The sequence below is a fragment of the Balaenoptera acutorostrata genome, chromosome 1 (assembly GCF_949987535.1).
Source record: "Balaenoptera acutorostrata chromosome 1, mBalAcu1.1, whole genome shotgun sequence".
NCBI lineage: Eukaryota > Metazoa > Chordata > Mammalia > Artiodactyla > Balaenopteridae > Balaenoptera > Balaenoptera acutorostrata.
Window position 1 is genome coordinate 9213529 of NC_080064.1, and position 27736 is coordinate 9241264.

The 27736-nt window shown below is 54.7% G+C and overlaps 1 protein-coding gene across 2 annotated transcripts; it reads left to right on the forward strand.

Moving 5' to 3' along the window:
- Positions 1-27736, forward strand: DRAXIN (dorsal inhibitory axon guidance protein). 2 transcript variants are annotated; one of them, XM_057534811.1, is made up of 7 exons: positions 1-396; positions 13171-13604; positions 16381-16571; positions 17944-18055; positions 18479-18568; positions 20097-20186; positions 24189-27736. In XM_057534811.1, the coding sequence occupies exons 2-7, from the start codon at positions 13181-13183 to the stop codon at positions 24299-24301; spliced, it is 1020 nt and encodes a 339-aa protein (XP_057390794.1). In that variant the 5' UTR covers positions 1-396; positions 13171-13180; the 3' UTR covers positions 24302-27736. The 2 variants fall into 2 exon arrangements, with proteins under 2 accessions (XP_057390794.1, XP_007170038.2); XM_007169976.2 differs by having other exon boundaries at positions 3-396; positions 13171-13631.

Genomic DNA, 27736 nt, shown 5'->3' on the forward strand with positions numbered 1-27736 from the left:
GCTGCGCCCGCCTTTGTCTACCTTCTTTGTCTGCCCCGCGCCTTCGCGGCGGCGGCGGCTAGGCCTCTGGGGAGGGGGCCCGGAACGCCGAGCGCAGCTGGCGAGGGCGCGCCGGCTGGGAGCGCGCGGGGCCCGGCCCGGGGCTGCCCCTCGGCTGGGGGCAGTGGAGCCCGCTCGCCGCCGCCCCTCCCCCGTCCCCTCCGCGTGCTCCCGCCCCCTCCCCTCACGCCCGCCCCCTCCCCCTTCCCTCCAGCCCAGCTCAGCCTCGGCACATCCTCCTGCCGCCCGCGCACCTCTCCGCGCGGTCCCGGCTTCGCGGCTCGGCCTTCCGCCGCGCTCGACTCCCGCAGACGCTCGGCCCCGCGCCCCTCGGCCCCTGCCCCGCCGGTTGGACAGGTAAGGCTTGGCCTTGGCCCGCCCCTGGCTCCGCCCCCCCGCCTCACCTGGCTGCGCGCCGGGACAAAGGTGCGCGCCGGGACAAAGGTGGGCTACCTGGAGCGCTCAGGGGCGGGGCGCGCCGGGGACTGAGGCTGGAGGTGAGGATGCTGCTTTCGTCCCTGCCCTCCCGGCCCTCGGACCCGTCGGTCAGTGGGTCCGCCGCCTCCGCTCCTCGCCGCGTCTCCCCTCGGCTCCTGGCTCTGCTCCTGGGCCCCTCATCCGCCCGCCTTCCGCCGGACACTCACTTTTCCACGTTCTGACACTGCCTAGCGTGCGCCCTTGCCGCCCTCTTCCGGACGCGGCTCTCGCCCACTCTCCTCCTCGGCACTAGCCTTCTCCCTCTGGGACCCGGTCTCTCTTTGTCTCTCTGTCTCTGAGTCTCCGGGTGGTCTCTCAGGCTGGGGACCCCAGTCTGACATCGTTTGAAGAAGCTTGGAAGATTCCCTAAGCTCCGGACAGAGCTGGCAGGAGTGCCCTCTGCTTCTTTCGAGGCCGCCTACGGGGCTGGGGTGTGTTGCAGGTAGAGGGAGGTTCTGGCTGCGCCCCCCGCCAGCACTGCCCAGTCCCTCGCGCTAGCGACCCCGACAGCGCTGGCCTCGCTCTTCTGGCCCCGGCTCGGGCTCCCTCCCTCTCCACTGCTGGCTTTTCTCCAACCGCGCGCCGGGGTCTCAGGCGCCTTCGGGAGCCCGGAGCCAAGGTTTGAGTCGTGAGACCTCTTGGGTTTCCCGCCAAGTCTTGCCTTACTCCACCGGGTGCTCCCTCTGCCCTCGCCTCTGTCTGGTCTCTCTTGCGTGGAGCACTCTTCCATGCTGCCCACCTCCCAGCCTGGTGGCATGCAGGAAGTGTCCCAGTGCTGGTTCAGTACCATCCCTCTGGGGCCAGGCAGACGGAGGCTGAGGGAGTGATCTTGGACAAAGGGACGCACTTCTCTGAGCCTCAGCGTCCCCTTCATAAAACGGGGATAATAGCACCTACCGATGGGGATATATGTGAAAGCAGGAAAAAAAACATATTGGATGCCAGCGAGGCACACGCTCGGTGGCCACGGGGGATTCTACAGTCCCAGTCCGTGGGTGGGGTGGGGATAGGGGGTCCACAGGAAGGGGGAAATGGATCAAAAATTCAGGCTTAGAGACACTGCAGAGAAGCCTGACTGTGGCTCCTCCCGTATCATGGTCACCTCCCCCTACACACTGTTGCAGGCACTCTTCTCTCTTTCTCTCCCTCCTCCTCTCTGCTTGTCCTAAAATCAGAGCTTAAACATCAGAAAGAAAAGGGTGTCTGCTTTCAAAATGAGATCAACGTGGCTGTGTCGATGTTGCCAACAGCTGGTCATTGATCATGAGGCATCCATGTGACTCATTCCCAATTCTGAATCTCTGTCTTGCACCCATTTCTTTTCTAATGGCTCTCACTCACGAGCCATTTCCTTTCCTCTGGGGGGGATTGTCTTTTGGACCCTGCACCTGTTGTGTAATCACCCAAACCCTCTGACCATCGTCTATGTCATCGCGACAGGTGACACACCACCCCAGGAGTCCGGCAGTGATGTGGGCTTAGGGCCATAATGAGGGCAACTTTGGAAGAGGGACATCTTCTCCCGGCTGGAAAGTTCTGGGTTCCCCTAGCTGAGCTTTTTTTTCAGCCACAGCCAGAGCTAGCAACTAGCGCCTTTCTCTTTAGAGAGGCAAGAATGGGACTGGAAACACCCACAGACACACACACACACACACACACACCATCCGGACTGCTGCTCACAATCCTTCCTGCCACTTTCTCTGCCTCCCTTCCCACCGTTCAATTCACCCTGCTCCGCATCCCTAAATCTCTCAAAAGCTCCCTGTTTCCACTAAATTAACTATGCTGCCTGCCTCCCATCACACCCCTGTCGGCATCTTGGGTTTCAGCCATGACGGAGGGCCGATCATCTCCACGCCCTGACTGCCTCCGAGCTTTTGCTAGGGCTCTTCCCTCTATCTAAAATGTCTCCCCTTGCAGGCCAAGGTCAGATGGCCCCTCCTGTGGGGAGCCCTCCTGCTCTCCCTTGCCCCCCTGTCTCTCCCGCGGTCTGCACTTCCCTGGGCGGGGCTGGGTCTTGTTCCACTTGGGGCCCCAGTGCCTGAGACACAGCAGGTGCTCTGTCCATATTTGTTCTAATATATGGAATCCTTGGCCAAGGAGATAGGAATGAACTGAAAATTGCAAGCCACAGCTTATCCGTGGGTTCCACTGGGTCCTGCTGGCCAGGCCAGGGGCAGAGTTGGCCCTAGGGCAGACTGGTGAGGTTGTGGAGCGGGAGCAAGCCTCCTGGAAAGTCCCTGTGGTACTGGGGGCTCTGCACGCCTCCAAAAGATGAGGATGATTTCTGTGCCTGATGTGAACAGAGGAAATCGGCTAGACAGGGAAGCGACTGCCCAAGTTCAGCAGACTAGCTTAGCAGCTCTGTGACCTGGACCTTCACTTGCCTCAGCCAGAAATGTGGCAGAGCAGGGGTTTTTCATCCTGGCCTCCCTGACTCTACAGCCTGGGAAGAACAGGAGCTGGGCATGTTCCCGGGGTGGGGAGGAGTCATACTAACATCCCTCCACTGGCCCATTCAGGTGCCATCCTCCTCTCTTGCTGGTCCAGGCCCTCTGCTTGTCCTACCCCAGCCCTTCCTCTCAGTGGGCCACCGTAGCCAATGGGACACAGGCTTCCCCAGGAAGGACCCTGCCACTAGAGGCCCTGCCACCACCCTCACACCAGTCCCCAGCTTTGGCGGCCTGGCACTGACCATCTGGGACACATCTGAGTGAGTGTAGGGGTACCAGTGTGAGAATCCAGAGCAGCTGGGATAAAGTAATTGCAGACCTCACGTTTTTAGGGGCCCCCTCTGTGCCAGGCGCTGGGTTAAGGCCCCCACCGTGTGTCATCCCTGAAAGTCACAGCATCAGCACTAGTATTAGTTACTGAGTTAGCATGAGGCGTGGTCAAAGAGTCTGCCTTTGGAGTCAGGTGGCCACAGGTTCAAATCCCAGCCCTACCACTCTCTCTACTGTGTAACCTTGAGCAAATCCTTCAAATCTTTGTCCCAGTGTTGAACCATTGTTACTATTGTTATTACCTGAAAAGTATTGTCCACTTCAATGGGCTGAATTATAAACTAGATAATACATATAAAGCTCTAAGCCTAGAGTAGTTGATGCCCTATAAATGACACCCAAACAAACATTCATTTTTCAGATGTGGGATTGAAGCCCAGAGAGGTTAATTGACTTGTCCAGGGTCACACAGCTATTAAATGCTGGAGCCAGGATTCACACCCAGGCTTGTCTGACTCCAGGTGTCTTTCTACTCCACACTGACCTCTGCCAGAACTGACAGTGGGCATTTTGTCACTTGATGATTAAGTGATGGGTGCAACCAAATTGTCTGGGAACCAAGATAATGAAATTTGGGGAATAGGGGGCCAGGAGGATGACTTAGGAGAGGAGGAGGGGTGGCGAGTACCTGTAATGTAGCAGGAGGTAGGACTCCACTCCCTCCCCCCAAAACAACACCCCTACATCAGTTTTTTCGAGGTGTGAGGCCTTAGGAGGGTGGGAATTCCCGAGGCTGCTGTTGGAAATAATAAAAGCAGATGGTGCTGCCCCTGCGGGAAAGCCAAACCTCATTTGCCAAGACAATGGTCCCCTCCAGGCTGGCCTGGGCCTGTGCTGACCTGCCCCACCGAAGCCATCGATCACCCCACCGAGGACTGAGGACGTGGCCACCTGTGTCTGCCCCCCTGCGCACGCAGGCACAGATGCACAAACACTTCCAGGAACCCACCCCCAAGCCCCACTCCCACTCTTTCCCCTCCTCATAATAACAACAGCTACTGTTTATTGCACGCTTACTGGGTACCACTCACTCTGTATACCTTTGCCTCCCCTCATTCTCGCAACCTCCAGCATTTTACAGGAGAGGAAACCGAGGCTCAGAGAGGTCAAATGACTTGCCCAAGGTCACACAGCTCTTTCCGCTCTGGTCAGGGGGGCTCTCCCATGGCTCAGCTTAATGGGTTTGGGCTGACATTTTTGTGTTTGAATCAGTAATAATTACATCTGTGCCTCAATCTTTCATTAGGTGTGTGGCCTCCCTGCCAGGTCAGAGCGGGGACACCCGGAGGGCAAAAACTGTGTCTTTGCCCACAGAATAGAAGCTCCCTCCAGCAAAGTGTATGTTTTCCCCATGTTCTGGGAACTTCCAAGGCCAGAGCTGTGTCTCCCCTATGAGATTGGGAAATCCCTAAGGGCAGCAACAGGATCTCCCCTGTTACACTGGAGGCTTCCTGGGGCAGGGGCTGCTTTTCTTGCTCAGACTGAGAGCTCCCTGAGGACAGGAGCCATGTCTCATCAGTCTAAGAGTGCTCTAAGGCAAGACCTAGATCTTCCCTGTTACAGTGGGAGCTCCCCAGTACCAGGGCTATTGTCCCCAATCAGACTGGCAATCTCCAGCAGCAGGGACAAGGTCTTCAGACTAGAGCAGTTTCCCTTGCATGGTATCCAGGTTCTGCACCCAGAGGAGCTCAGCAAGTGGTGACTATCTGGTTCACTGTCCCTGGCAGTCTCCACCCTGGTGCTCCACGGGTCAAGAGGCAGAGTTCTCTGTGTGAGGCCAGGTTGGCACAAAGGCATGTGGAGGGGTAGGTGGGGCTCTGGCTGTTCTGAGGCCTAGGGGGGCTGAGAGGCTCCTTCCTATTGGACAGGAGGCACTTTGGGGGCCATAGAGCCTCAGGGGGGCAGGGGAGATGGGTAGGGACTAGCTCAGGACTGTCAAGGCCAATCCACCAATGAGTACCCCCCAGGGCAGATGTTTCAACTCTTATCTCCCCTCCCCCCTTCCAGGGAGCTCATCTTTGCTGCCTTCCATCCCACCTACACTGCCTGAGTTCCTTCCATACCTGGAAACCTCCCTTTCCCCAATCACACAGAAGTCCTCATTTCCTAAATAGTCAAATCTCATGACAGGCTAATAATCCCATTTCACAGACAGGGAAATTATGACTCATGATGAGGTGTGATGGTGGGAGGGTCGTGGGAGGGGCTAGGGAGACAGAATCTAGTCCCAGATTGACTTGGGAAGAGCACAGCCCGAGAATTTAGGATCCCCCTCCCCTCCCCCACTCTCATTGAGGACATAACTGGTTTTGTTTTGTTTTTTTTTTTAACATCTTTATTGGAATATAACTGCTTTACAATGGTGTGTTAGTTTCTGCTGTATAACAAAGTGAATCAGCTATACATATACATACATCCCCATATCCCCTCCCTCTTGCGTCTCCCTCCCATCCTCCCTATCCCACCCCTCTAGGTGGTCACAAAGCACCGAGCTGATCTCCCTGGTGCTATGCGGCTGCTTCCCACTAGCTATCTATTTTACGTTTGGTAGTGTATATATGTCCATGCCACTCTCTCACTTCGTCCCAGCTTACCCTTCCCCCTCCCCGTGTCCTCAAGCCCATTCTCTATGTCTGCGTCTTTATTCCTGTCCTGCCCCTAGGTTCTTCAGAACCTTCTTTTTTTTTTTTAGATTCCATATATATGTGTTAGCATAACGGTATTTGTTTTTCTCTTTCTGACTTACTTCACTCTGTATGACAGTCTCTAGGTCCATCCACCTCATTACAAATACCTCCATTTCATTTCTTTTTATGGCTGAGTAATATTCCATTGTATACATGTGCCACATCTTCTTTATCCATTCATCTGTCGATGGCCACTTAGGTTGCTTCCATGTCCTGGCTATTGTAAACAGAGCTGCAATGAACATTGTGGTACACGACTCTTTTTGAAATATGGGACACAACTATTTTGATTGAACAATTACAACTACTTATTTTCCAGCCCTGGGGGAATCCACTCTCCCTAAAGAAGACAGGAACCTGCTGTCTTAGATGCTCTAAGACCCCAACTGGAGTTCCAGGTTTGTGGAGCTGACTACCAGGTGGCCCCACTGGTCTAAGAGCAGAAGGGGGTACCTGGGGATGGCCACCTCCATTGTCCGATTCCAGCCATTCCAGGAAGTGTCCAGTCAAGTCATGAGGAGGTGCCAGAGGGAAGAGTCAGGCAGATAATTCCAAGTTAGAGCATTCCTAAAATCTTCACGGCAGTATGGAAGCAAAATCAGAGATAATTCCTGCATCTCACAAAATCTGTCCTAAGCACTACGGACTTGGGGTTCTGGGCATACAAACACTGCCCCCAGGGCTCCCAGGGATGAGAGTGGAGTGAGAGTTCTTTATATATTAAGGAGTTAATCTCTTGTCTGCTGTATGTGTTGCAGAAATGTCCACTGAAGAGTTTTAAGCAGGAAAGCTAGTGTCCGATTTGTTCTTCTGACCACAAAGTGGAGGGTGTTTGGGTGATAAGCTGGGGCCTGGGCAGACAGCAGCACCAAAGGCTGATTGTGTTACTAGAAACATGGCAGGGAATGTGGCAAGAGTTCTGTGATAAGGGGGCACCCACACAGAGCCCAGTCTGGCCTGAGGCAGCTACTGTGAAGGACAGAATTCAGCCCTTAGTGTCAGGGTCCCCAGAGATGCCCAGCAGGCCACAAAACTCCAGACCCACTTCCCCCTTAAGCCGGGAGAGCTCATCACCTGTGGCTAAGAATACTGGCTCCCAGATTGCCCCAGAGGAAGGCTGGGTTCTCTTAAGGGAGCAAGATCCCCTTGGAGACGTTTCTTGGCCTCTCAAGGGTAGAGGTCCCTTCTGGTCCAGGTTTAGCAGAAGGCAGCTACCTTCCAGTTTCTTATGAGCTAAAGAGGGTTAGGATGTTTCCATGTGGAGGGTCCTTTCAAGACCTGAGCTGTGGCCAGGGGAGTGGCAGGAATCAGGGCCCCTTCGTGTTCAGATCCCTGACCCCCAGCACTGTGCACCCCTTTCTGAAGAGTCCTTGAAAGATAGAAGTGTCCCAGTCATCCCAGAGACCCCTGTACTGGTCTCAGGATGCACATCCCAGCGGCTCGGTGGGTTAGGCTTTCATCTGTGTGCTGGGGGTCAGTCACGGTTAGAGAGGTGACCAGAGCAAGGCAGAGCTCCTCCAAAAGCGAATGAGAGGGAGGGCTGGCCCAGGAATGGGCTTGTTATCGTCACACATGGTTGTGTTTTGTCTTTTTTTTTTTTTTTGGCCAAGCTGCTTGCGGAATCTTAGTTCCCCGACAAGGGATTGAACCTGCGCCCTCGGCAGTGAAGGCGCAGAGTCCTAACTACTGGACCGCCAGGGAATTCCCGCGTTTTGTCTTTGAACATTCACAAATATGTCCTCTGAATTCATGCTACTTCGCCATACCTGTCCCTGGTCCCTGGGGGCTCACTCCAGCACCTGGAGGATATAATGTGCCATCCCTCCCCACAGGGGCTGTCAGTTGGATAGACAGACAGATGGAGGAGTCTTGTCACTGTGGATCACTAATTCCTAGGCTCCCTTGGCAGACCGAGCCCTCGAGACCATCTAATCTAACCCAGTGATCCAGTGGTCTTCTTCCCTTACGTGCCCCCCCCCATTATTTTTTGCGCAGTACAAATCATTTCCCATGAAATCTTATCCATAATCCCAACATATAAAATCAATAAAGGCAGCATTTTATGAGCGGTGTAGCACCTCACCAACACCACCAATAATCTCTTCCCCAAACCAGAATTTTCTCCATTTCATGCAGATACAGTTTCAAGCCCTACACGCCGTCAGACTCTCTTCAGCCTCTCCTCCATGGAGATGCTGTGTGACCACTGTTATGCCCCCAATGTACAATATTGCCTATTTTACAGTAAATCAAAGAGAAAAAAGAAGCTGTCTTCAATGGTATAAAAGCAGGCTATGGATGTCAGTTGCATTTGTCGATATGAGACCGAGCCTCTAACAGGCTTTGGTCGTTGGTGTCCAGAAAATCCTGGAGCATGTCAATAAGTAGCTGCAAATGGCAACAGTTCTTTTAAACTGCTCACCTTGCATCCCTGGAACACTCTTCAGTGACCCGGGAGATGGCCAAGTTATTGTGGGGTTGTGCCCGAGCTAAAAGTGTGTAGAGGACGCATTTGAGAGTGCCTGTTGTTTTTACCTACAGTTTTCAAAATAGTTTAACAAATATTTTTTAAAAGTGAGGTTAGAATCACATGCTTAGAGAACCCCTGAAGCATCTCTACCAAATATGGTGGCTCAAGTGTGTCACTTTCACACGCGAGAAGGAGGCGCAGCGTCAGGCAGGGGGGTTGACAGCCACGTTCTCCGGGTGGGTGGTTGTCTGGCTCACAGCCTGGACTGAGCGTCATAACCCCTAGGCTCTATCAGAGCGTCACGGATATTCCTGGCCCGGGATTCCCATTGGACCCCCTTCAGCCAGCCCTGCTCCCGCCTCCCACCCCCCCTACCCGCCCCCTTCTCCCGTCCAACCCATCAGGCATCGGCTGAGCTGATCAGTAAAGGAGGAATTCAGGCCTCACTGTTGTCTGCCAGGCAGGTGGACAGGAGCTCCCCTAGTCGCCCGGCCCCCAAATGCAAGGCTGTTATGGGGATGGGGGAGGGGGCTCAGGAATCAAAGCGAGCTGCGGGCTCCATCAACTGCCTTCATTTGCATGTAACACCGCCTCCCTGCAGGCTTCTGGATGGAGACCACGCTGGCAGTTCAACTCTGCACAGTATGGGGACAGGATAAGGGCACGAGACAAGCCCCTTTCCCCTCCTTTGTCAGTTTCCTTTTCCCAGCTGCCTGGTACCCCCCTCCGGGGCCCTGGCTGCACTCACAGCAATGGCAAGAGATTACCCGGGGGAGGCAGGAGACTCCCTACAAAGCTCAGTGGACGGGCGACGGGGTGCAGAGAGAACCCAGGCCTTGAGGTGGGGCTTTGTCACTCACCAGTGGTGTCACCTTGTGTTTGTGGCTTACCCTCCCAGAGCCTGGGTTTCCTCATTTTAAAAATAATGGAGAACAACCTGCCCTGTGCAGGGCAATTGAGAGGATGCAATAAGAAACGGATGAAGTAAGCTTGTAAGAGCCTGGGCTTTCCAGCCGCTCAGGGAGTGGCAGCTCCTAGGATGACGATTGCTCATGTTCAGTTTCGTTTTTAAGGAGTCGCTAGTAGATCTCTGTTGTGAGACGGCTGTCTCTGGGTTGTGGATGGTTCTCATGTCCCTCGACTGCCCTTGTCCCGGGCGACTGAAAGCTGTTGAGCATCCCCAGTCCTGGGGGAAAGCGACCCAGGCCCAAAGGAGCAGGCTTTATGCTCAAACCTCGGGCAGAACCATCCCGGGCTGACGGGGGTGGGCGACGTGGGGCACCTGCTGCCCCTTTTCTCCCGGCTGCTTGGTGCCCTGGGAGGCAGCCTCCAGCTGGCTTGCAGACCGCAGAGTGGATTGGAGCTCGCATCGCTGTGGATCCTTGGTGCGGCTTCTCTAGCAGCCCGCGTTCCCTGAGTGGCTCTTTGCCAGGCTGGCATCTTGGCTGCTGGAATGTGCCAAGATTCAAGTACAAATGCTGTGGGCTTGGGGACAGGGCTCCATGCAGTCTTCAGGGCAAAGAGGTGCCAGGATCCCCAACCCTCACTCAGCTCTCTCCTCTCTCTCTCTCTGTCGCGCACACATACACACAAACACGCGCACCCTCCCTGGGAATTTTTTACGATCTTCTGTTCAGGTGTCAGTTTGATTCCATTCCGATCCGTAGTTATCAGTGCCTATTATTTGCAGGGTCTTGTAAATCTGACAGGAACAGAGGGGAAAGGGATCTTCCCCAGATCTTCTCAGGGACTTTATTTTATTTATTTATTTTAATATTTATTTATTTATCTGGCTGCGCCGGGTCTTAGTTGTGGCGTGCGGGATCTTTAGTTGCGGCATTCGGGATCTTTTAGTTGTGGCACGTGGGATCTAGTTCCCCGACCAGGGATCGAACCCCGGGCCCCCTGCATTGTGAGCGTGGAGCCTTAACCTCTGGACCACCAGGGAAGTCCCTAGTCGGGGACTTTAAACAAGGCTGATTGCCCCAGCAGGAAATCAGCCGGGCAGAGCTGGGTGGGAGCCCCGAGGGGGGAGTTTTCTGCCAGAAGGGACATTTGGGACGAGTCCCAGAGGATGGGCAGGATTTCCACAGAGAGAGAGATGGGGGTGAAGAGGAGAGGCTGTTCCGGGCAGAGGGAACAGCCTCAGCGAGAAGAGAGAGACAGGAAAGCTGGGAGGTGCTCGAGGCCCAGGGCATAGTCTCTATCGGCTGTGACGGGGAGGAAATAGAAGTCAGGGCTGCAAAGTTAGGTTGGGGCCACATTGTACAAGATCTTGAGTTCCAAAGTGAGGAGTCTGTGGTTAAATGGGAAAGGGTTAGGGAGCCATGGACAGTTTGGGGTAGGAGAGCGTCAGGATCAGAGGAGTTTGGCAGCAGTATGGGCTGGGTCCGGGGGCTGGATGGTGCTGATATTCACCCAGGAGAGGGATGGCCTCTCAGGTGCTTCAGCCTGCACGCTGAAATCCCCCTCCCTGCCCCAGGCTGGCCGCGTACATGATTCGTGGGGTGCAAAGGGTGGGAGGGAACCAAGATGGCACTGAAGTTGGGGTTCCTGGGTATGATGAACAGACCCATGGCCACCGGGAAGGGCTTGGTAAGAGGACTTCATTGGGAGAGATGGCAAGTATGGGTGGGGTCGTGATGCACGGGGTGTAGGGTTGGGATAGGGCTGGGCTTCAGCTCCTGGCTCTGAAGGGGAGGATCTGTCCTCTGGGACTAGGGCCCAGGCTGGTCACCGAGCTCAGAGGCTGGCTCTGGGTCACTGATCGGCCTCATGTGTGTCCACAGGGACGGCACGCTGCCCATACACGCCGTGGGGCTGCCCCACCCCCACCCCTCTGCCAAGCCTCATCTGGTCCCTTGCCTGCACTTTTTGGGTGTCCCGCCTTGCTCCTCTCTACTCTCAAGATGGAGGGATTCTGTTCACCGGGCCAGTGTCCCAAAGGCTCCCTGTTGATGGTGCCCTGCGGGTTTCTCCCAGGTTATCGATGTGATGTCCCCGCAGGACAGTAGGGCGGGGCTGGGTCAGGTCAGCATCCAACACAGACTCAGCCTTTCTCAGCCACAGGGAGAGGAAGGTGGAGTCTGGTAAATGCAGCCTGGCATCTGCCTGAGGCCTGGAAATAGGGTTGGAGGGGTCCCTGGGAGCAGAACAATGCTTGACTGACAGGCCTCTCAAAGGGCCCCTCCTTCTCCCACCTGGCTGCCTCAGGAGTGCAGGCCTGGCCTGAGCACCGGCCTCCCGGGCCCTCATTATGGGAAGGCTGGGGCTGAGGCCGGTGGGGCAGAGCCCAGGGCAGTAGAGGCCCTCACCTCCTAGGGGACCATTACATGCCAGCTGGGGATGAAGGAACAGCAGGAGATCTCTTCCCAGAGTGGGTCAGTCTGTCCTCCCCACCCACTTCAAGGGCCCCTCACTCAGCGTTGGCTAACGGTGAACCTGGGGTGGGATGGCCAGTGCGGGGGCTGCAGGAACTGAGGAGGGAGAGACGCCAGCAGTCATCCCCAGGCCACCAGCCTTTCCTCAGCCCTGGGCAATTACAAGGCCACAAATCTCAAGGAAACGGTTGTGTAAGCACCTCTGTGAACCTAATGGAATATGCAGGGGGCCCAGGGAGGCCATAAAAATTCAATCAGCCTGGCTAACCTGGTGCCCAACTCAGCTGGATGCAGTGAGGTTGGTGTAGGGGGGAGGGCTATGGGGGGATGGGCCCCAGGGGGTGGGACACTCCCATCGTCCCCCGGCCACGAGTCTCCTGAGCCTTAGCTCCAAGTCCTTCTGGAGCATCTGGGGGTTCCGACTCTCCCTCTGGCACAGAGGGGGGAGCAGTGAGGTCCCCTGAGGAGACCCCACTTCTGGTGCAGAAGGATGGGCTGTCCCCAGTGTAGGTCAGAGGTAGCTCACCCCATCCTGCAGGGTCAGAGTCCAGACTCCAAAGTTCCCCAGCCCCAGCAGGGACACTGCCTGCCATGTCAGAACCTGCCTGGAACTTGGAGGAAAAGAAAAGGCAAGGCCTGGGCTGTCCTGGGACAGCACGTGGGAGCTCAGAGCACAGGCATAGCAGTTGCATAAATGCCACATACTCCGTGTGACAGCCTCTCTGAGCCTTTATTTCCACTTCAGAAAATAATAGGCGTTACTTCAGAGAGTCGGTGAAAGGACCAAGTGATAGAAATTCACACCAAGCGCTGAGCACGATTCTTACTTACAGCACGTGCTCAAATGCTATTATTCCATTTGTTTGAATTTAGGCTTTGAGTCAAGTCTCTGGGACTATCGGCCTATTTCTGAGCTTGGAGGGACTCAGCTCATACCAGGGAACTTAGCCAAAGGCAGAGGTTTGTACAGAAAGAGGAATCTAGACTAATCTGGAACCTGGGCACTTCTTAAACTATTGAAACCAGGGATTCTCAGCTTCAGCACTGGGGTCTTTGTGGGCCAGTGATTCCCTGTCATGGGGGGTCCTGTGCATTGTAGGGTGTTTAGCGGCATCCCTGGCCCCCACCCAGTAAAGTCAGTGGTGCTGCCTAGTTTTGATCACCAAAAATGTCTCCAGATGTTGCCAAACGTCCCCTGGAGGGGTGAGGGGGCAAAGTTCCCCTCCATCCCTGTTGAGAAACACTACGCTATAATAGTGTGAGTGAGGGGACTGGGGAGAGGGGACGTGGAGGGAGAGGAGGGCTGCCCCCTTAGAGTCCTACTTTTCTTGCAGGGAAAAGCCCATGGCTGGGCCCACCACCCACGTTGCCCCCATGCTGTTCCTCGCCCTCCTCCTGCTCCTGGAGCTGAGCCTGGCAGTCTCCCTGGGAACCGGAAGCTCTGCTCGGAACCTCCCGGAGAATCACATCGACCTCCCGGGCCCAGCACTGTGGACACCCCAGACCAGCCACCACCGCCGGCAGGGCCTGGGCAAGAAGGAGCGTGGCCCAGGCACACCTGGCCGGGCCCAGGATGGGGCTGTGGTTGCCACCACCAGGCAGGCCTCCAGGCTGCCAGGGGCAGGGGAGCTGCTGCCTGGGCAGAGTCCTGCAGGCCTGCTGCAGGACAAGGATCTGCTCCTGGGGCTGACACTGCCCTACCCCGAGAAGCAGAGCCGGTCTCCAGGGTCAGAGAGGGTGAAGAAACGAGGCAGGGAGCACAAGAGACGTAAGGAGAGGTTGAAACTGCACAGAGGTAGCTGGAGGTCTGCGAGGGGGTGGGGCCCTGCAACGAAAGGGGGAGGGGGAGTGGGGGAGAGGGATCAGATCCAAATGGCCAAGCGGACTTCAGGAACAGGACAGGGAGGCGGGGGAGGGGGGGAAAGGGGGGGCGGAGGTGTCAATGGTGTGAGGTCCCTGGGAGGACATCCAGAGGCCCCAAAGGGGGCAGGTAGTGGACACCCCAGAGGAAAGGAGGGGTCTCACTGATGTCAGAGGGATCTGGTAAGAAATGGACACTGGGAAAGGCCTGGGCGTGGAGCATGGGAGGAAGAGAAGGACATGTGGCCATAGGAGCTCAGTCTTATCAATAGATCATCCTCCTAAATCAGGAAGTTCTACCTCATATCTGACCTAAATCCATCCTACTGTAAGTCCTGAGTAGAGATGGGACAGTTCGGTGCCCTCCAAGCACATCACTTCATCAACTCCGAGGCACAGAGCTGAGGCCAAGAGCTTAGACTGTGAAGCCAGATCTGCCCCAGGTCTGATTCTGGTTCCACTACTTACTGGCAAGTCATCTTTCTGTGCCTCAGTTTCTGCAAAGTGAGTGTAATGGCCCCTTCTGCCCTCGGGGTAGATTCAGAGACGGCTTTCTCTCTGGAGTACCCAGAATGGCGCCTGGCACTTGGCAGGGGCGATTGGCAGAGGTTGTTACTAGTTAATTCTCAGCTTTCTCTCAGGGCTGAGTCAGTGTCCTCCGACCTGGACACGGCTGACCAAGGAGAGCGGTCGCGTCCTTATTTCTCCTGCCTCTGCTCTGGTTGTTGGATGGGGTTTCTTCCTCATCTTTCTGACCTTCCTTTAAGTTCCCTCCACGTTCCCAAATCCCCTGTGAGCCGAACCACCCACTGGTCCCAGCCTCCCCGGAACAAACATGTCCCCGCAGCCCCATCCAGCAGGCTCCTCCCCAGTGTCCCGCGGCCAGAGCCCAGGCAGGCAACCTTGGCTTCCAAGTCTCTACATGTGACGTGACTGCCTCTAGGGGCTGACCGAGCGCCACAGGCATGGATGGGGGCGGGGGCTCTGCAGGAGGCGGGTGATGGAGACTCAGCCCCACCTTCTCCTGCAAACAGCTGGGGCTTGCTTCCCTGCCAGGCCCGCTGAGACCCCCCCCCAGGTGGACAGAACACGGGGGAGCGGGCCCAGCTTAGACTCTCAGCCTCCCGCCCCTGGGGATCACGTGTCAGGTGGGGTGGGGGCAGTGGCGGCCTTGACAGCAAGCAAGAAGGCATACAGGGCTTCCCTGGTGGCCCAGTGGTTGAGAATCTGCCTGCTAATGCAGGGGACACGGGTTCGAGCCCTGGTCTGGGAAGATCCCACATGCCACGGAGCGGCTGGGCCCGTGAGCCACAACTGCTGAGCCTGCGCGTCTGGAGCCTGTGCCCCGCAGCGGGAGGGGCCGCGATAGTGAGAGGCCCGCGCACCGCGATGAAGAGCGGTCCCTGCACCGCGATGAAGAGTGGCCCCCACTTGCCGTAACCAGAGAAAGCCCTCGCACGAACCGAAGACCCAACACAGCCAAAAATAAAGAAATAAATAAATAAAGTAGCTATAAAATTAAAAAAAAAAAAAAAAAAAAAGAAGGCATACACGGGGTGTGGACTCAGCCCGGCCCAGCTCCAGCCCCGGCTCCCGTGGACCAGCGGGGCACTCCCACGAGAGTGGGTGAGTGGAGGTCTGGAGTCCAGGTCCAGGCCTGCTGACCAGCTGTAAGGTCTCAGGCTGATGGGGCCTCAGTTGCCTTCTGTAAAATGAATAGAGCAGATTCAGTGGTCCCCGGGTCCCCTTCCTACTCTCTGGGGTTCATCTCTGAATGGTGGGGAGGCCCCAACTGACCCAAGCAACCTTAAAGTCAGATCTTGCCTGAGAAAAAGAGGCAAGGATGAGCCTGGGGCCTCTAGCTTTTCTCGAAGCCCCCTGGTTCCCGACCACCCCCAACCCTGCACACTCTCCCCCCTCACACTCATCCTACCCCATGCCCACATATCTTGGAAGGCAGCATCAGTGGTTAAAAGTATTGGTTTTGCATCAGATGGACCTGGGTTCGAATTCAGACTTTGATACTCACTAGCTGTGTGCTCTCAGACAAGTTGCCTAACTTCTCTGTGCTTCAGTTTCCTTCCCTGTAGATGAGGCTGAAAGAGTACCTCCCTGCCAGAGCTCCTGCAAAGGTTAGGTGAAACAATGTTTGTAAAGCAGGACCCAGCGTACAACATGGTCCCAGCACACAGCATGTACTCAATAAACAGGGTCATTATCACCACGTAGGGAGCTCTCACCTCCCAGCCTTCTCAAAGGCCTCTGCCTCCCTGCAATGCCTCTCAGCCTCATCATGTTGCTCCCCTACTCAAACTTACTCTCCTCCAGGAAGCCTTCCGTGGTTAATCCTACTAAGTTCCATTCATTGCACTTACACTGCTGGCTGCACCCAAGCAACCCAGACTTGAAGTTGCTGGAATATTGCTTTAGAGCAAGAATCCTGGGCCGTCTCCCCAGCAACACTGCAAATTTATCCAAGACATTCCCCCTCGTCCTGCCCCCAGACTCCTGCTTCTACCCCTGCAGAAGTGTGGGCAGCAGCGATGTCGGCTGAGCCAATAGCTTGTCATATGGTTCCTTCCGCCCCCTGTTCACAGCAGGAAATGTGGGTCCTGCTGTGGGCCGATACGGGGTGGTGGGTGGCAAGCAGATAAAGTTGCTGTGTTTCCTGCTCCTTGTCTCAGGCCGAGCCTTGGTCAGAGGTCCCAGCTCCCTGATGAAGAAGGTGGAGCTCTCAGAAGACCAGGCCCTGGATGCCATGATGGAGGAATCCTCCACCAGCTTGGCCCCCACCATACTCTACCTCACCACCTTTAAGGCAGCACCTGCCACAGAAGAGTCCCTGATCCTGCCCGTCACATCCCTGTGGCCCCAGGTAAGGGGCCCGGGTCGGCCTCGGAGATGGAAGGGTCCTTGAGATGCTGTCGTGCAAACCCCTCTTAGTACATTTAGGGAGACTGAGGCACAGTGGCGGGAAGGAGCTGGTCCAGGCCAGCGGGGCTGGATGGAAGCCAGGTCTCCTGATGCCCATCTAGCCCAGCTCGGGCCAGTGGGCCCACTGGCCAGGGAGGGCTGCCACTGTCCAGGCAGTGGTCCTGGGGGCTCACTCTAGGGAATGCCAAGGAAGCAAGTGCCGGCTCAGCACACTGGTCTCTGCATCTAGAAGAGCAAGGCCTTTGGGGAAGAATTTTGTACATACTGAAAAGTACAGAGAATAATAATCTTTAAAACCATGTCCCCGTGATCCAGAATTAACAAGTTTTAGTTAACACTTTAACCCATCTGCTTCAGACCTTTAAAAAGGATATATGGAAGGGACTTCCCTGGCGGTCCAGTGGTTAAGACTCCGTGCTTCCACTGCAGAGGGCGCGGATTCGATGCCTGGTCGGGGAACTAAGATCCCACGTGCCACGTGGCACAGACAAAAAAAACAAGAACAAAAACAAAAAGGTATACAGAGAGGGAGCAAGCCAGCAAACGTGGCAAATACGCCAACCATTGGTGAGTCTAGATGGAGGGTATTTATTGTTGCAAGTAACATGAGGTGCATCCTTGCACCTCTTCTGGGGCTTTGAAATTTGTTTCAAAATAAAATCATTAAAAATGATCAAAAATAAATATATGTGTAGAAGGAATAAAACTTTTTTTTAGCAGTAGATCTTTCTTATTCTCTTTTTTGGATCTTGCACCCCCCTGAGATTCTGATAAGACTATGGGCCATTTCCGAGGAATCCATGGTTGCCCACGCTGTCGCAGGGCCCCTGAAGCCCATCTGTTGAGAACCCAGCCCTAGAAGGTGGGTTCACATCCTACTGTGAACCCACATCCTACTGTGTGCAGATCCAGCCCCAAGACTGCTGGCCAGGGCTGTGAGTGGAACTGAGCCATGGCCGTGGCCTCAACAGCGCCACAGAGAGCTGATGACATCTGCAGGGGAGAGAAGGGGCAGGGGAACAAGCAGCTGGGCTTCCTCCTGAGCGGACACAGCTGCCTCCCCCTGCCTCCCCCAGAGGGCCTGGTGGATCACTTGCCCGACTGTATCGGCTGCCTGTAGGCACCGTCCCACATTGGGGGAGGCTGCTCTGGGCGGCCCTCTCGATGTCCCCGGGCTGGGATTGCAGGCTGTCCAGCACAGGACGAGCTGGCCTCTGAGGAGCCCCTCCTTTGCTCTCTGGTCCTGGGGCCCCACGTTTCTTCTTTCACCTGTTGGGATCTTCAAGCTCCCTCCTCTCCAACCCCCTCTGCAGGCTCATCCCAGGCCTGACGGGGAGGTGATGCCCACACTGGACATGGCCTTGTTTGACTGGACCGATTATGAAGACTTAAAGCCTGAGGTCTGGCCGTCTTCGAAGAAGAAAGGTATGTCTACCCACCCCGCCACCCCCTTGCTGGGCTCCCTCCCCTCTCCCACCATCCACTGGGGGTAGGGGCCTCGGTGACTCCAGCCTGACCTACAGATGTCTAAGGTGGGATGGGGGGCCTGGAGTCTATAATGGAACGGACACCTGAAATGGACTTGCTGCTCTCAAGTGCTCAGCACACGGCAAACGCTTTCCACGTAGCTACTCACTTAACTAACCTTAAAAAAAAAAAAAAAGTTAGGCCTGTTCTGCTGTTGATCCCATTTTAGAGAAGAGAAAACTGAGGCAGAGAGAGGTATTGTGTCTTATCCAAGCCACACTGTGGGAGTGGCGGTGCGAGCGCTCTCACCCTGGTGTCCTGTGCTTAATCTCTCTGCCCTGCTGAGCCTCAGCCTCTGACCACAGATCCTGTTTTCCCCAGAGAAACACCGGGGCAAACTCTCCAGTGATGGGAATGAAACATCACCGGCTGAAGGGGAGCCCTGCGACCACCACCAGGACTGCCTGCCAGGTACCAAACCAGCATTGTGTTCAAGGCACTAGGCCGGGCGCTGGGGGAACCTCCGTGGGGATGGGGGCGGGTGTTCCCAGACACATGAGCAGCACCCTTTAGGGATGGTAAATAATAACAACCACGGCTACCACTTTACTGAGAGTTGCTGTCATACTTTGTTCTATTTAATCCTCACAGCAACCCAGAGAAAGAGACCCTGTCATTCCCCATTTTCAGGCAAGGAAATTGAGGCTCAGAGAGGCTAAGTGTTTCAGCCAAGGTCACACAGCTAGTAAGTGGCTCAAACCTGAGTCTGCCTGGTTCTGAACCGCTGCCCCACGCTGCCTTAAATCATGATGACCCTTCTCTCGACTTCTCTCTCCTAATGTCTTTTTGGGCTTAATTCTGTCCTTGTCCCATCATGACACTGCTGGGCTTCTTGGGATACTTTGATGACATCCTGACCTGTTCAGCAGCCGAGCCCATTAAGACAGTCTGAAAACAGAGGCCTGGGGTTTTGATTGATGGTCTAAACTGCTGGCCCTTGACTGGGTCAGTTGGAACTTCTGGGACGCCGATAGCGAGGTAGAGTTAGAAGGGCAGGAGGTTTCTGGGGGTCGGGGGTAGGGTAAGGCCCATGAAAAATAAAAGTGGAAGGAAGGAGGAATAGACAGGAGACTGTGATGCAATCGCCCGCCCGCCCAGCGGGGAGCTCCAGAGCAAAGATTCCCTGTTAGAAGAGGCCCCTGCTGGGCAGATAGCCAGGTCCTGGCACCCCCGCTGAGCCAGTCACTGCCTGGGCTGTTCTGCTCGGGAACAGTGTGACATTGGCTCAGGAGGCTCCTGCAGGTGTTAACAGCTGGAGGCTGGCAGCTAACTGCTCTCCTGGCCGATGGATGGCAAGTGCCTTCCGGAGGGAGATCTGAGTTGCATACCTCCACGATGCTCGTTAATTCAGTGACCAGAATATTCTACAAAACAGCAACCAAACAAGCCATTTGGCATCCGATAAGCCAGACCGCCAGCTCTCTGAAAGGCTGTTTTCTTTCCAAACCGTTGTTTTCACCCTGAGCAGAAAGAAAAGGCTCAAGTTTGGGCCAACTGAACAGTGGCTCTGAGAATCGGTTCCATGGTGGGCGAGGCCGTGCCTAGGGCCTGCCTCTCGGGGGCTTCTGTTTCCCCATCTGTCCAAAGAGGTCGTTGGCTCCATGATCACTGAGGCCCCTCCCAGCTCCATGATGACTTCACACCTGGCAGCCCCCAGCCATTCCACCCAGGGGGGGATCCCACAGCGCCCTCGCTCCTCCCATGATCAATCAATTGCCCATCTGGGGCGTCTGGGGTCTCTGCCGCCCGCCCCCAGGGGCCTCGGCTGTGACATTCGTCGGTGGTTCCAGCTGGGAGCCTTGCGCACCAGATGGTCCATCCTGCCAGGGACGGCCCCACCGTGGAGATGATGGATCTCCTGTCCAGTGGGAGCGTGTGCAGGGCGCAGGGAGGGTCCGCTCGGCGTGGCTGACCGAGTGTGCTTTTGCTGTGTGGGCAGGGACCTGCTGCGACCTCCGGGAGCATCTCTGCACGCCCCACAACCGAGGCCTGAACAACAAATGCTTTGACGACTGCATGTGTGTGGAAGGTGAGCCCGACATCGGGGGCTCCCTCGGTGCCGAGACCTCGCCACCTCCCTTTCTCCTCGAAGCCGGGGTGGGCAGAGAAGGGGGTGGGAGAATCCCTGGGGAGCTGAAGACACGAGCAGGAACAGCTTTGCTCGGTGCCTTCACAATCTGTGAACTCATTTAGTCTCGATTCCTGGCATCGTTGCTCAAATTTGCTTTTCTCACCTCTTGAAATACAAGCTGGCATGATCTCCCATGATCTGGAGGCGGGAGAGGGGAGGAGAGAGGAGCGTATCTTTTAAAATAAGATCAAACCTGAGAAGCCTGGTGCTTTCACACCGGAATTCTATCCCAGGGGAGACATTCCAAGTGTGATAACAAGGAGTGGGGGGTGGATTTCCCAGCACTGTCCCAGGAAAGGATGCACTTGCCTGGCTGGCTCCCTCCTTAACTCCTCCGAGCTCGCACGTGGAGCGGTATGTGCCCTCCTGCCCAGCTGGGCCCAAGTGTACCCAGCTCTGTGCTAAGCCCTTTACCCATTATCTCCTTAATCCTCCCAACGATCCCAGGAAGGGAGCTATTGTTCTCCCCATTTTACCCAAGAGCAAACTGAGACACAGAAAGGTTAAGCCACTTGCCCAAACCTACATAGCTAGAAAAGTGGGAGAACATTTTAAATTTTGTATTCTGAAAAATTTCAAACATATATTAAAGTCGTCAGGATAGTATAATGAACCCCCATTTCCCGTCACCCAGCTTCAATAATTCTCACTCATGGCCAATCTGTGCTGTCTCCCCCCCATCTGCTTCCCCCGTTGCAATAGGATTTTTTAAATCTTTTTTTTGGCCACACTGCGCAGCATGCGGTATCTTACACCAACCAGGGATCAAACCTGCGCCCCCTGCAGTGGGAGCGCAGAGTCTTAACCACTGGACCGCCAGGGAAGTCCCTGCAATAGGATTTTGAAGCAACTCCTGGAAGTGTAGATACTTCATCTGTGAATATTTCAGTATATATGTCTAAGAGATAAGTACTCTTTTAAAAACAAAATACCAAAAATGCACAATAATTACTCAGTGTCATCCCACATCCAGGGCTCCTGGTGAAGGGATTTCCTGAGTGAAGGGATTTGGTCTCAGTCCCTCTGTTGACCATTCTGAGATACATGCCCAATTTTTTCTCACATTAGCCTCAAAAATTATCTGCTGTGAGAGGAATAAAGCTGCTTAGGTCCAATTATTCATTCATCCAGTCTACCAAGAACTGTTTATTGAGTGCCTACTATGTGTTGGGTTCTGATAAGGACATTGGGGATTCAGCGGCACAGAGAACCAGCAAGTTCTGCACCCATGGATTCCATTCTAGTGAGATGAGCAACAATAAGCAAGTAAGTAGGTAAGATGTCTGTAGAAAGGAATAGGGGCTGTAAGGAAAACAATCCAGACTGGCCTGATGAGGAGTCTGGGAGGTGTTTTAGAAAAGGGTGGACAGGAGCGGACTGCAGAGCCAGCCACCTGAAAATGAGGGGTGGCGGGGGGGGAGGGAGGGAGAGTCCCAGGCAAGCGGCAGAGCAAAGCCAAGGGCCTCGGGCAGGAATGAGGCTGGCATGTTTGAGGGCGCCTGGCACACAGTAGCCAACGGGGAAGGTGGCAGAAGGGGAAGTAGGAGAAGCTGGCGGGGAGGATCACGCAGGACTTTGAGTTACAATGGGAAGGTGTCGGCAGGTGTTAAGCAGGGGAGTGACCTGGTCTGACTTATGAGTGTAACAGCTCACTCGGGCTGCAGGACTCTTGGGGGCAGGAGTGGAGACACATAGGACCAGCTGGGAGGTGAGGGGATGGAGGCAGGCAGGGGTGGAGATGCTGGGGAGCTGCCTTCCGTTACCTGTGTGCAGGGCTGGGGGCCCATTTCGCAGCGGCGGAGACTGAGGTGCAGAATGGCCCGGAGGGCGCTCTGGTCCAGGAAGCCCGGAATAGCGCCAGGGCCTCCAGGTCCAGCCTGCCCAGGTGAGGGGGACATGGCCCGACTGAGTTCACACTCCCGGCTGGTGCCCAGCTGGATGCTCAGTGGGCAGCCCCTCTGCCCAGGAAGGCTTCCTTCCTTCCTCCCCAGGGCCTCAGGTAGGAGGGGGTAGCTTTTCAGTCATCCAAAAGATATGTGTGCAACCAAAACCCCATCTGCTCGTTTCCCGTGGTCTCTCCCACCCTGGTCAGTCCCACCAAAATTCTTGCTTCCTCCGTGGAGACTCAGGCTCCAGAAAAAAAAAAATTGAGTGGAAATGACAGCTCATTAAAGATAGTCCAGGAAGAGCTTGTCAGGGACCCTCTGAGGACCAAGAGTCCTGAGGACTTCTGAGAAATCCCAAAATGTTGAATTCAGGTCCCAGGGCTGAAGTCCAGCAGTCTAGGCCAGCCTGGATTCTGGAGGGTTCCAGAAGGGCTTCTGTGGCTACCAACCACTCCTGCTCATAATCCCCTGCCCCCCTCCTAAGTGTATTTTGTGTGGCCACAGGTCTGAAAGCTGTGATCCAGGACCCCAAAGGACCCCAAAGCACAAAGCTGTGATCTAGACCCCAAAGCACAAACTTCACAGCAATTCCTTTATTCTCTTGACAGTGACATAAGCAGATCTTAAGCAGATCTTAAGCAGGTGATATCCTCCTCTCTCCCTGTGGTCACTCCTAACCTGAAACGTAGGGATTGCTCAGGCCACACTGAGCAATCTCTTCCCCTAATGCTCCCACCCCCAATCAGGAGGATGTGGCCTTCTGTGGCCTTAAATGAAAAACATGTCTACCCATGTATGTCAGGGGATGCCTGACATGTGGTTATGATAGAGCCATAGCCAGGAAGCCCTCCCACTGGTGGGCCACGACTACTTTAATTAGGGTGGTCAGGGAGGGTCCCTTTGAGACCTGAAGGCTGTGAAGGAACCAGCTATGCCAAGAGCTTCAGGAAGGCACTTCTGGCTGTGAGAACAGCAAGTGCAAAGGCCCTGGGGCCAAAAATGGCTGGGTGTATGAGAAAAAGCAAGAAAACTGGGTGTGGCTGGAGTTAATGAGGAGGGGAGTGGGAGGTGAAGAGAGCAGACAGAAGGCAGGTCCAGGTCCCAGAGGGTCTTATAAGCCAGGGTAGGAAGTTTGGATCTCCTTTTGAGTACAATGGGGAGCCATGGGAGATTTCATAGGGGAGGGCAGAATCTGCATCCCTTTAAAAAAAGGTTTTTAATGGACTATTTTTTTTTAATTTTATTTATTTATTTATTTATTTAGGGCTGTGTTGGGTCTTCGTTTCTGTACGAGGGCTTTCTCTAGTTGCAGCAAGCGGGGGCCACTCTTCATCGCGGTGCGCGGGCCTCTCACTATCGCGGCCTCTCTTGTTGGGGAGCACAAGCTCCAGACGCGCAGGCTCAGTAGTTGTGGCCCACGGGCTCAGTTGCTCCGCGGCATGTGGGATCTTACCAGACCAGGGCTCGAACCCATGTCCCCTGCATTGGCAGGCAGATTCTCAACCACTGCGCCACCAGGGAAGCCCCTAATGGACTATTTTTTAAGAGCAGTTTTAGGTTTACAGAAAGATTGTGCAAAAAATACAGAGTTCTCATATGTCCCCCCAAACACACAGTTTCCCCTATTATCTTACTTTAGTGTGGTGCACTTTTTACAACTGATGAACCAATAGTGATACATTATTCACTAAAGTCCATAATTTACATTAGGGGTTCACTCTTTGTGTTGCACATTCTATGGGTTTTGACAAATGCGCAGACATGTACCCACCATTATAGTATCACACAGAATAGTTTCGTGGCCCTGAATATCCCCTGTGCTCCATCTGTTCACTCTTCCCTTCTCCCTCTGTGATTCGCTTTTTTAAGCCCATTCAGGCTGCTCTGCGGGGAATGGGTTGGTTGTAGGACAAAAAAAAGAAGGGGGTGGCGGTGAGAGGATGCAGGGGGTTCCAGAGGGCACGGAGGGGTCTGGCTGGTCGCATCCCTGACCCCCTTGCCTCTCTTCACCCAGGGCTGCGCTGCTACGTCAAATTCCACCGGAACCGCAGGGTCACCCGGAGAAAGGGGCGCTGCGTGGAGCCCGAAACGGCCAACGGCGACCAGGGATCTTTCATCAACGTCTAGCGGGCCGCGTGAGGCGCCTCCCCACCGGCCAGGGGACTGAGCGCGGGAGGTTTGGAGAAGCCGGGCAGTTTGTTTATAACTCGCGGTGGCAGAGCAAATGGGGAGTCAGATGACTGAGGCTGCAGGCTCAGACCCAGGACACTCAGCCCCAGGAGGGGAGCCCTGGGCGAACTGCCCCCGCCCAGGAGCCGAGCAGCAGCACACCTGCAGCCATCACCCGGCCAATGGGAGACCCACACCGCCAGCGCATCCCGGTGTCCGCGTTCTCCGCGATGGTAGTGTCGAGAGCGCCCTCTACCGTCCGACCGCAGCACTGCAATGGTTTCAAGTTTAAAAAGGAAGAGGTTTTCGAGCTGGAAAAGAATGGAAACTCCCTGAGAGACAGGGGAACCCAGGGGCGGGAGACGAGTACGAAGCACCTCCTATGTACCAGGCACTGTACTAAATGAGGGGCATACATTATCTCATTTATCACATGGCCCTTTAAAGTAGGCATAATCACCATTTTACAGGGGAGGAAACTGAGGCAAGGTTTTATGACTTGTCCAGGGTCCCAGATCAATGCTCCTCAAACCTTCACCTGTGTAAGAATTCCCAGGGATCTGGTTAAAATGCAGATTCCAATTCAGTCGATTCTGCATTTCTAACAAGCTTCAGGGCATGCCGATGCTGTTGGACCCAAGACCCCACTGAAAGCACCAGGTCCTGCAGAGTCAGGGTGAAGCTGGCATCTGAACCTGGGTCCAACCAGCTCCAAGGCACATGTCTTTGCTCCTCCACAACTAAGGCCGCATTTCAGGTTCTCCATGACTTTCGGTGAGAGAGACGTGTTCCCTGGTAGTTCCTTTCACTGTGGTGAAGGCTGGAATAACCGACTATTCTCTTCTTTCCCTGGACAAAGGTATATCATTTAAAAAACAAAAGAAAATGTGCATTAAGCACCTGCTTGCTTATAAGGCAAGATTTGGGCAGATTGACCCCTGCCCTCTGGGAGCTGGTATTCTGAGACATGAAGTGTTTGGGGTAAACAGTAAAGCTGTTTCTTATTTCTATGGCCCCGCTCACCCCGTCCTGGGACATGCACTTTGGAGTTGCCTGAAAGCTGCCACCCCAGGGGGGTTCTTTGGCTTTTGTAGTTCATGTCCTTTGAGAATCTAATGCAAGCATGGACTCAAAAAATACACACATTGCTCGTGTGCACCCACTTTGCATACGTCTTAGTGGTTCCCAGTCCCCCCAGAGACCATCCCAGGACCCCCGCACCTACACTTCTGCAGCAGAGCCCACTGAGGAGTTGGGGCACGTCTCCTAACAGCCCCCCACAGGCCAGACTCACGATGCCCACCCCAAACACCTCTCTGAGCAGATGTGACTCTAGTGGCCACCTCAGGAGAACCACTTAAATACCCCCACCTGGCATCTCACTCCTGGCCAACCCTCAGCTCCAGGGCAAAGAAGGTTGCAAGCCTTCTCCATCCAGAGTCCTTGCTGGCCTGGACCCCAGCCGGGCGGACCACGCCCACGGGATGCCAGGGCTGTTTACTCCATTGGGAAAATCAGTCGGGGTCAAGGGTCCGGCACCAAGGAAAGCAGACAGATCTAGGAGAAACCAAATACACTGGCTCTTTTCTCCCTATTCAAGTTCGACGGGCATGGGAATCTTGGGGAGAAGGGGGACTGCAAGAGATCAAAGCCGGCTATTTGGAAATCGAATCCACTGGCAGTTTTGTCTGTTTGAGACCAGACAAGGCCCACACTGTGTGCCTCACATGGAGTGGCAGATTCGAGATCGTGATAGAACCCTAGCAGGGGTGGCTGCAGGCAGGGAACCCAGAATTGCTTTTGTCTGGAGGGCAGCGGTTAGGCTAGCCCTGGGCCATCAACGATGGAAAACACAGAAGATCAGGACAAAGCTGAAAGGCCCCACAGAACTACCACTGACTACCAAGGGAGTTCCATAGCTAGAAAGTCAAGGCCTATCTCTTTGCCCTAGCTACTTCCATTTTGCATTTGCAAAGGCAGGGTGGGTGGAATCCTCATAACTCCAGAGTCAGGGATCCCAAAGCCCCCTGTGTGTTTAACAAACCTCTCCACCAGGAAGTTCTTCCTTGGTCTATCTTAAATTTTTTTGCTGGGACATAAGCCAATTTCCTCTAATCCAGGGTTCAACAAACTGTTACTGTAAAGGGCCAGATAAATATTTTAGGCTGTGTTCCAATGAAATGGTTTATGGACACATAATTTCATATAATTTTTACCTGTCACAGACCCATTATTCTTATTCTGATTTTCTAAAATGCATTTTAAAATATAAAACCCTCTCTTACCTTGCAGACTACAAAAAAAAAGGCCGTGGGTTGGATTTGGCCCCCGGGCCACAGTTTGCAGGTCCCTGCTCTAATCTGCTGGTCTCAACCTTGGCTGCACATTAGAACAGTCTGGGGAACTTTCAAAGGTACCAATGCCCGAGCCCACCTGCGAAGATGCTGGTTTAATTGGTCTGGGTTGTCTCTGGGCTTCGTGTGTTTGCAAAGCGTCCAGGTGACTCTGATGTACACTGGGCCCGAGACCCTTCCCTCGCCCTGCTGACTACGCGGGTACAGCTGCCGACAAACGGCCTACTACACCGCTCACCACCTCGGTGACCTTAGGAAACTTAGTTAATATCTCTGTGCCTTGATTTCTTTACCTGTAAAATAGGGATAATAAATCTTCCTTCATAGGGGTGCTGTGAGATGTAAACACAAAATCCCGGTAACATGCTTAGAACAGTGCCTGGCACATAATAAGCCCTCAGTGTTAGCTAATTTATTTTTAGGATCATTTTAGTAGGTGTTCTGTTTTTTGAGATAACAATCCGTCACATACTCAGAGATCACCATTTAGGCTCCTTTCTCAAGGCGTGTCCCCTGGAACACGGGGGCCGTGAGATGCTCCATTAGGAGAGAGGGGATGGCGTTCTGGGTCAAAGAGGTTTGGAAAACTGCTCTGGACTCAGCCCGAGGCAGCATGTACAGATTCTGGCCACTGAGGCAGAGCTGCAGGTGTCAGTGGCTTTGCAATAATAACAAGATCAGGACTTTCTAAAAGTACCCACCCCACCCCGGGGCCGGGAAGAGCCAAGCAGGAGGCCAAGTGGAAACCAATAGCTGCAGGGACGGTCACCTGTGACCCCTGCATTCCTCCTGCGGGAGTCTTCCAGCCACTCCCCAGAGATACCCACCGTTCCCATGGGGCTGCCTTTCTGGGATTTGTCCGGCGATGCCAAGAGGGGCTCCTGAGCCTGCTGGGAATGAGTGAAGGGTCAGAGGACATGAAAGCCACACCACATGGGAACGGGACAGCTTTACCCGCCCCCTTGTGGAGTCACGGAGCCACTAGTCACCTCCCAAAGCCACGATCCCTCCCACCACTGAGAAGCTGCAAGTGGATGTT

Coding starts and splice junctions, on each gene's coding strand:
- DRAXIN (XM_007169976.2), top strand. CDS start 13,181: ATGGCTGGGCCCACCACCCACGTTGCCCCCATGCTGTTCCTCGCCCTC. Junction 18,056..18,478: donor GCCGTCTTCGAAGAAGAAAG/GTATGTCTACCC, acceptor TGTTTTCCCCAG/AGAAACACCGGGGCAAACTC. Junction 18,569..20,096: donor CCACCAGGACTGCCTGCCAG/GTACCAAACCAG, acceptor CTGTGTGGGCAG/GGACCTGCTGCGACCTCCGG.